The sequence below is a fragment of the Bubalus kerabau genome, chromosome 9 (genome assembly GCF_029407905.1).
Source record: "Bubalus kerabau isolate K-KA32 ecotype Philippines breed swamp buffalo chromosome 9, PCC_UOA_SB_1v2, whole genome shotgun sequence".
Taxonomy (NCBI): domain Eukaryota; kingdom Metazoa; phylum Chordata; class Mammalia; order Artiodactyla; family Bovidae; genus Bubalus; species Bubalus kerabau.
In genome coordinates, this window is record NC_073632.1 from 48,128,825 (window position 1) to 48,138,540 (window position 9,716).

A 9,716-nucleotide genomic window follows, 5' to 3' on the forward strand; every position below is an offset into this window, starting at 1 on the left:
AGATTCTAGATCTTAAACACTCCAGCTGTGCTGAATGGCCTGCATTGCTCTGAATGGGCCATACTTCTGTGCTTCCTGTTGTCCTCTTGGTCTGGAACATTCCCCTTCAATGTCCTTTGCCTTGAAAATGCTTTTTGTTCTTCTTGACTCTGCTCAGTATTGCCTTTCTAGTGGATTTCCATAGCATTTCCCTGACCTTCGTATGGGATCCTTACTCTCTATGTATGCCTTTATTATTGCACTTTTCATTAGTACTGTTCTCAGAGCTGTGGCTATTACCTTACATGGCAAAAGAGACTTTGCAGATGTGATTAAATCAAGAATCTTGAGATGGGGAGGTTATTCTGGATTATCTGGGTGAGTCCTAAATATAATCACAAATGTCCTTATAAAAGGGAGGTAGAAGGAGATTTGACTATAAAAGGAGGCAGTGTAACCACTAAAGCAAGATAATACACTGATGGTTTTGAGGATGAAAGAAGGGGCCACAGGCCAAAAAAGCAACTCTAAAAGCTGAAAAAGTTAAGGAAACAGACTCTTCCCCTAGAAGCTCTAAAGAAAGTGTAGTCCTACTTAAATCTTGGTTTCAGACCAGTGAAATATAGTGCAGACTTCTGGTCTTCATAACTGTAAGAGAATAAATATGTATTGTTTTAAGCTACCAAGGTTGTGGTCATTTGCTACAACATCAATAAGAAACTAATACCTTGGGCCAAGTGAGGCCTGCCCTGGGCCTCATGCTGCAGAGACCTCTGTTGTATGCCCATTCCAGCTGTGGGGGTGAAGAGTTTGTGTCTTCACTTCTAGACTAGGCACCATATACCCCAAGACTCCCAAATTCCTTACTAAAGAAATTCTTCCTCAAGACCTATTTATTGAGCCTAAATGCCTCTTCCCAAAGTTGGTTCTTTTGAGACAGACTGTACTGCCAGTGGGCTCATGCTCTGATTTGAAGGATAGTCAAAGGAGCAATTATTTGTGGGATGAACCCCTGTATAGACAATAGACTGAAGGACACAAGAACTGAGGCTAGGAGACCAAAGAGAAGGCTGCCACAGTAATTCAGGTAAGAGATGATGATTATAGAGATGGTAGAGATGGTGAGAAGTGGCTAGAGTCTAGATATATTTTAAACATAAAGGCAACAGGCATCCATGTTGGATGGGAGGTATGAAAAAAAGGGAAGGGTGTGATTCCAAGGTTTCTGCTCTGAACAACTAGAAGGATGACGTTGTCATTAATTTAGATGGTAAAGAAGGGAGAAACAGCACTTACTGAGGTAAAGATTCGTGGCTTTATTTAAATGTATTAAATTTAGATGCCTATTACTTATCAAAGTGGGTAAGGTGTTGGATGTTGACTCTTGCTTTTTGCAAAGACTATATGCTTCCAGCAATTAGCTTAAAGTCTTAAAATAGAGATTATTAATAGATGGGTCAAATGAACATATGACATTCCTTTATAGAAATGTTTCAAGACATACTCACAGTTTTGTATCCTTACATTGTCAGATAGGTGAAGATGCAGCCCATTGACAATACACAGCCCGACAAGCTGTGTAAGCCAGGAATATTAACAGCCTGGTTGTTTAGTATCTTCTTGTTCTTAGCTCTTTCAAACATTTAGGGCAGATATTGAATATTAATACCAAGTGGATTGAAGTCAGATCCATGGTCTGTCTTACTATCTTAGTCTTGAACTTTCTTAATCTGCTGATGGCAAAAATTTTTCTCTGAAATTTTAACATGTATAATAATTTGACTTTGTTCCACCTTGAAATTATGTTGTTTTCCCTACCACATGTTTGGAAAGTTTATAGCCAGAGCTTTTGTTATTTCAGTCCGCTTGAATGCATCCTGGATACTAATAGGGCCTGAGAGAGTGTCTGATGTTGCTGAATAGTCTATAAAGGTTGTTCATTAGAAAATGTTAATTTGATGAATGAGCAATAATGCTGATCTTCCTGGATCTCAATTCATAGACACAATAAAACAATAAACCTATAAATCTTAGTGTGTTTTGTAGTGTTAAAAAGGTCACAGCTCTGTTGCAAGATATTGGAGACTAGATTGTTTATACATTTTCTCTTATGCATTCTATAATCGATACCCACTCCCCTCATTCTCCTGAAGTTTCTCTTGTCAAGTTCACCAATGATAGTCACATTACAAAATCAATAGTCATTGTTTTTAATCCTCGTTTTACTTACTCTCTCAGCAGGGTTTGACCCAATTGACTACTCCCTCCTGAAACACCTTTTCTCCTTTATTTTGGGTCACTGTGTTCTGCTGGTGTGATGGTTAATTTTATGTGTCAATTTGACTGGACCACAAGGAGCCCAGACATTTGGTTAAACCTTATTCTGGCTGTGTCTGTGAGGGTGTGTCTGTGGCTGTTTCTGGATAGGATTAACATTTGACTCAGTAGACAGAGTAAAGCAGATTGCCCTCCTAACTGTAGGGGGGGCCTCATCGAATCAATTGAAGACCAGAAACAAAAAAGAACTAAGCCCTGCTGCCTGATTGACCTGAGATGAAATGTTGGTCTTTTTCTGCCTTTATGTTTCTAAATGAAACAACAGTTCTTCTTGAGTCTTGAACCTGTGGGCTCTCCTGGTTCTCAGGCCTCTATACTCAAATTGGAACTATACCATCAGCACTCCTGGGTTTCCAGCTTGTTCCTATCGACTGTAGACCTTGAGACGTCCCAGCCTCCACAGTAGCATGAGACAATTCTTTATAATAAATTTCTTCTTATGGATTTATTTGCTTGTAAACTATCTCCCCCACTAGAGGATAATGCTATGAGTAGAGTAACCTTTTGTCTGTTTAGTTTGCTTCTGTATTCCCAGCATTGGGACTGTGTCTAGCAGATAGTAGGCATTAAATAAATATTTGTGAACTATATAAAAATTTTTGCTTGTGTATATTTTCCTAAGGCCTAAGGCCAGTGACTACTTGTGCTTGTGTGCATATATCTTCATAGGTGCTCAGAATTTGTCCACATATATTATTTATCCTCACATGACCTGTAGGAAGGGAAGGAGGGAATGATTTAACTATGATTCACATGTATTGGTGGAATGGGAAAGTTTAGTTCTTGAGGTTATTAATTTAATGTCCTGTGCTTTGCAGATAAGAGTGCCTCAAAGTGGGCTGCTGGGCTTACCTTCATTTACCTCATATATACACAGTATATCTTGAGGTCTTGTCTTTGAAGAATTTATTTATTTTATAAGGCTGTGCATTTTGCTACAAGACCTGGCCAGTAACAATATGCTCAGTCAATATGAATTTTCAACATTAAAATTCTTTCCAGACTGGAAAAAATACACCTAAAATTTGTGGCTTGAGGGTTTGTAAGCACACATGTGGTAAGATGAAGGAATGGTTTCAGACATCCTTTGCAGCCTGTCTTCCAAACCCAGTAACCAAGTTGCACTGATATACAAATAACCCTTTAGTGGCCTGTGAATGCTATTATGTGAGTAATTATTCTCTTCCTGACTTCCCCAATAATCTGGATTAGGTGTTTCAGTGATAATTTATGAGCAAGTGTGTATGATTTTTTTACATTAAGATTTTCACAGGATGGAGATGGTACATAATAAACTTTTAAAGTAAATGTACTAATAATTCATGTCTCAAATAGTAATTCTATCACCAGTCACATGCCAAAATTACATTTTTATAATGTGTTTATTTGTGTACAAAATATGTTGTAATTTACTGATGTATATGCAGCAAAATATTCTATCACATACAACAAAAATACACTTTTTACCCCCTTCCCCTGCTCTTGAAAATGGCAACACTGTTTTGGCAGTTCAGCAGCTAAAAATAAAGTGCTATAATTAAGCAGTATTGGAATGTCTTCACTCAACAAATGTGATGTACAATTTGAGTATACAACCACATTTTTGTTAGTTTTTTTCACAGAACAGGGAATTCCACATCCTGAACACCTCCAGAAGATACAAATATTTGTATATATATGTACACATGTATACACTGTATATGTAAAGTGCCAACAAGCCTCTTTGTCTCTGTGAGTTTGTTGTGTTTATGTTTATTCTGGCTTTCCAAAATCAGTCACACTATTGGGATCTCAGAGTTGATCAGCAGGCACCGAGAAGCTCACCAAAGGCTGGCTTGTTAGGGGTGTGGTGTTGGTTAGAGGGTGGAGGGAGCCATCAGACCTCACTGGGGGACCTGGAGCGGAAGGGCACTTTGGACTGGAAACAGCCACAAAACAGGAGCCACAGGGCCCGTTGGATCTCCTGGTTGCGGAAGGCATAGATGATAGGATTGATCATAGAGTTGTAGGTTGCGGGCAGCAGGGTGGCGTAGGTATAGACATCTGGGTCCTCGCGGCTACCTACCACGCAGTAGATGGCAAAGGGCAGCCAGCTGGCACCGAAAGTGCCCAGCACCACTGCCAGCGTTCCCACACCTTTTTTGGTGGCAGCAAGGTGGGGTGGCGCCAGGCAGTGCTGCTGCAGCGCGATCTGGTGTGCGTGCCGCCAGACCACCTGGCAGATGCGCACGTACAGGTGCAGCATGATGCCGAAGACCGCAAAGAAGGTGGCAGAGAGCAGCGCCACATGGCTGCGCGTCAGCGGGTGCACCACGCTGCAGGCGGCGCGCTCCGCCAGGCAATTCCAGCCAAGCACCGGCAGCAGCCCGAGGCCTAAGGACACGGTCCAGGTGGCAGCAAGAAGCAGGTGCACGCCCAACAGGGTCCGTCGCGAGTAATAGGTGAGTGCGTTATAGAGAGACAGGTAGCGGTCCACCGTGATGGCCAGCAGGCTGCTGACTGAGGCAGCGAAGGAGGTCACAAGGAAGCCCACAGTGAGCAGGCTCACGGTCTCTGAGGGCACCAAGTATTGGAATACGAAGTGCAAAATGAGACCGCAGCCCGCCAGCAGGTCGGCGGTGGCCAGGCTGCCCACCAGCACGAACATGGGCGTGCGCAGAGCAGGGGTAGACGCGATGAGCGCCACTACCAGGGCATTTTCGCCTGCGATCACCGTCCCAGACATGCAGAGCAGTACGTCCCATGGATTCACTGCCGAGAGCAGCAGCCCCGGCGGCCCCGCTGGCAGCTGCGAAGACAACTCCAGCGACGCATTAGCTGCGCCGCCTCCCCCCAGCGCCGCCGCCGCTGCGGCTGCCGGGTGCCCCCATTCACCGGTGTCCCGCGCTCCTGCTGCGGTGGCTGCTGCCGCCGCACCCTCGGCCGCCACTGCCACCACCTGGGAGTCGTTGAACGAAGATACGCTCGCGTTCATCGCGGCGGGACGTTACACCCTGCGTGGAGAGGGAGAACAAGTGTCAAGTGTGCGGTTCACCCCGCCAGGGGACTTCCCCGGGCGCTGCTGCCCCGCTCGTACTGCCCATCCCGCCTCAGAGCAGAGCGAGGAAGCAGTGGTTGAGAGCCAAAAATAAAAAATACCTGTTGAGTGAGCCAGTGAGAGAGTGAAACGCACAAGGGATGCCGCACTGGTATCTGAGTTTTTGCACAGATCAAGACACGAAGAACATGCACTCACATTCACACAGATCACGTAAGTGTGCCCGTATTTGCAACCGCATCTTGTGCACCAGACTATTATTGTCGGCCCCAGAGAGTCCTGCCCGGGACCGGCTTGGTCAGGCGCTTTCAACTAAGCGGCGGAATCGCTGTCCGCGGTGCTGAAAGATAAGTTTCTGCGCTCTGGGAGCACAGAGGACCCCGTTGGCTTCAGAGACCCCTAGGAAAGCGGTTTGGGGGGAGAGAAACTGGAATGTCTTTTTAGGTGGAGAGTGTGGAATCAGTTTGGTTCCATTTCTCCGGGGTGAGACGGATTCATCCCCTGGCCATCCTTCACCACTTCCCCTCTGCACACCCTCAAAGTTCCTTTAGAGAGCCCGGTTGCTCACCTGGGGAGTCAGGGCTTCAGGAAATCGCTGATCATGAGCGCTGCGATGGGGCGCCAGGCTGCGCTCCCCGCGCGAACAGAGCCGACTCCTGAAGGAGGTGGCCCGCCCAGCACGCAGAGGAGTGCCGCGAGCTTGTCGCTGTGCGGGTGCTGCGGAGACTGAGAAATACAGTCAGTAGAAGAAAAAGCGGCTAAGAGCAGCGCGCCGGCTGGAGATTGACAGGCAGGGCGCGGTGACGTCAGGTTCCTGGCTCCAGAGTGCAAGCCAGGCACTCGCTCTCCTTGCCCGCCCATCAGCTACCTCCCTCACCACATACCCTCCCCAAACGATGTTTCAGAGGATTCATAGAAGGAGAGGTCGGAGGGTCGCCACCAGCTCGGAACCTCCAGGAATAGATGGGAGAAAGAGGCAAAGGGGAAAAGAGTGAAGACTAAGGGAAGGCAAGGAGGGTGAAGTGGGAGGGGAGGGGTGGGAGATGAGCTGCACTAGCCAGGCAGCAAGACCCAGGGCCGGAGGTCACTGAGGGGGGCAGGTTGAAGAAAAAGCCCTGGAGAAGAGGGAGCTTGGTGCAGAGAGGTCCAATCAGAAAGGTGCTACCTTAAAAAACAAAAAAACAAAAACAAAAACAAAAAAAAACTTAGGGGACAGGAATGAACTGGTATGGAAGGGACAGTGAGGGTTTCTTAAAAGGATGTTTGTGGTAGCCTTGTCAGCTGAGTAGAGCTAGAGAAGAAAAGCTGAGTTGTGGGGAACAGAGAAAAGATGGGACATTTGAGGAAAGCAATGTCTTCTTTTGACGGTTACCTGTGCAATCAATTCTTCTCTCTCCCTCCATTTCTTCCTCTCTCTCACTATCTTTCTTGAACTCTGCACAGATGGTTTCACCATGATCTCCCCAGCCAAATGTTCCCCGATCGCACTAACTGATAGTGCTCTTGGAACTTGCTCTTTAATTAAAGACCAGGTCTGTGTCTTGTTAGAAAAGAAGAAAGCAGCAAAATGTGATTTACTTTCCTGGCAACAGACTTTGCCCTGTTAATTAGTACCCTATAAAACAAATTACAGGATGAAAATAGTGCTAACTCAGCTGCACCAGATTTCAGTAGGCAGGAGTTTTATTTTCAACTTGGATAACTCATCCTTTTGGTTTAAAGGTGTTTTGTTTTGTCAGTAAAATACAAGTATTAGACTTCTTTTTCTTTTTTTAATTAGCCACAATCTCCAGTACCTGTACTTGGGGGGAAAAGCTAGAATAGTTGACTCCACCTAAGGCTCTGGAATAAACGATTTCTTATTGGCATGATGGCATTATATCAGAGCCACAGACATGATTTTCAGGGGCCACATGCTCTAGGCAAGGTGAAAATAGACATTTGCTGCTGGTGCTTCCTATACTTTTCCCTGTGTAACTTCTTCCCTCTACTGGCTTCACTTTGCCTCAAAAAGAAAATATATATATATTCAAACTTGTGTACAGGCTGGAGTGGAAGGTAGATTTTTATCCTGGCCTTCTCCGTTTAAATATGCCCCCTAAGTCCAGGCTCATCTTGCCCTCCTATCTCAGTTCAGCTATACTTAACTACAAAAAGCAGGAAAACTAATAGGACCATTCAAATCTTTGGCTGCAATAGCTAGTGTGAGTCCATAAAATGAATTTACACACAATTTCTCCATTGGGAGAGTTTATAAAATTCTTGTGAATTTGCAATTTGGCTGAAGTTCTGTTTCTGGAAGTGCCATTTTGAGTTTCAGTAGAAGATTATCAAGAATGTTATTTCAGAGCTGTCAAGCAAACTGTCAAACCGCTGTAATCACATGTTAATCGCAGATTTCCCAAACAATGAGATGAAAGATCAGAGGATCTTTCTTAGTATCTGAATGTGTTACAGTTTTACGTGTCACAATGCAGCGGTAAGTGTGAGGTTAAGATTAAGCAGAGATCCTGTGTTTCAGACATTTTCAGGCTGTCACCATTGCCAAGAATGGATTGGCTTTTCAGTAGTTTCAGGAGGAAGATGACATATGTATATTCACGTACATTAATGCTGGTTGTGAGGGTTTGTAGACTATCTTTCAGTCATGCCAGTCTGTGGTTACCTCTCTCATATACTAAACTGGGTCCTGACAGCAAACAGGGCATTCTTTCAAGCTCCACCTTGTTTCTCCCATATTCACTTTTGTCTCCTGGGAGGCAGAAGATGGGAAAGAAAAAAGGTGTGTAGTTCATTGTTTATGGTCAGGAATTAGATGTACTTCACTGCCTACTTTTCCCACAGTTCCCCACAAGAGCCTGCCCTTCCAGTAGTCTCCTAGAATGTTCAACCTGTGAACTTTGTGACAATTTCCACTCCTGGCCCAGCTTATGGAAAGAGGTTGATGCCTGACCCAAGGTTAAACAAGATCAGCCATCATTCACTGGACCAGTGACTGGACATCATTCAGGACCATTCCTGAAAATTTAACTAAGAAACATTGTGACAGTTGTCAGTCAGTACTGGGCTCTGGACCTGAAAGAGCATGATAAGTTAGGGCTGGATCACTCATGTTGAACCTTGTGTGAAATGAGAATCAGAGGAAGACAGCTGCAATAGAAGAGTGAAGCAGATGTGCATAGAGGAAAGGAGATAAGGGAGATCAAATGACTGAGATGTGGAGGGAATGACCTCAGTCCCTGCGTGTCTGGTTGCCAGCTCTGGGAGTCTAAATCCCTGGATCCCTTGAAATTGCTATTTGTAGTCTCTACTACAAACATTTCAAACCTTGATGTTCCTTGAGTGGGTTTCTAGTCTGTGAATTGTTGATACTTGACTGAAGCACACGACTAAATGTATTATTCATCCAGCAGGTTGTTTGATCCAGGTTATGTTTTGTGGTGTGTGGATTTTTATTTTCAGCTTATAGGCACAGGTTAAACTCATCATTACCACCCCAGTGACAAACCCAACAGATCCTCTGGTGCCTTTGTATTATAGCAATATACAAGCATGAACACAAGGAAATTTTCCTTCTCTGAGATTATGCTCAGGAATTACAGTCTGTCAAGCTCAACTCTTTCTCTAATTCCCTTGGCTATTTCTTGCCAGTCTCAGTCTCGACCAGTGGTTCCCAACCCTGGCTGCATGTCCAAATTATCTAGAAAGCTTTTTAAAACAACTGACTTCTGGATCTTTCACCCAGAAGTTCATTTGATCTGGAGTGAGAACTAGGCATCAAGTTTCCTAAAGACTCTGATGGGAAACAGGGTTGAGAATACTCATCTAAGTAATCATACAATCTCCTTGTGAGTTTAGCATGCAGTTTAGATTTGGAGTTTGGAATGGTTCCAATATGTAGCAACAATCCAACTTCAAATCATTTGGTGTAATTTCAGATTCAGGACACTAACCAATCCTCAGTAGACCTTTAATTTTCCACACTCACAGGAACCACCTTTACGGCCCAAGACAAAGGCTGACATGTGGTCCCCTTTTGGCCCCGACAAACTCAATGGCTCCATCAAGGAGCTCTAAATTCTGGTTGCCCCAGAACCTCTATTTTTCTGTAGCTTTTAGGTATTTTTCCTGTTCCCTCTTGTGGGTTCACAGCCACTTCCCAGGTGTGCCTTCTCCTGGCCCAGATCTTTGCAAATCAATTATGTTTTAGAAAACCGGAGTTGAAGTCAGCCAAGCTGTCTAGACCTTATAAAACTAGGTTGGAAAGACCCATACCACCAATTCTGGCCTCTCTCTCTGAGCATCTACACAAATACATACACATTCCTTCCACTTGGCTCTTAGAGACAAAAAATACAGTTTT

At 44.5% G+C, this 9,716-nt stretch overlaps 1 protein-coding gene across 1 annotated transcript; it reads right to left on the minus strand.

Annotated features, from left to right (window-relative positions):
• Positions 1-3,817: 3,817 nt before the first annotated feature.
• GPR6 (G protein-coupled receptor 6) lies at positions 3,818-5,300 on the minus strand. Its single transcript, XM_055591470.1, has one exon. The coding sequence runs from the start codon at positions 5,288-5,290 to the stop codon at positions 4,193-4,195; it is 1,098 nt and encodes a 365-aa protein (XP_055447445.1). The 5' UTR covers positions 5,291-5,300; the 3' UTR covers positions 3,818-4,192.
• Between the last annotated feature and the right edge of the window lie 4,416 nt (positions 5,301-9,716).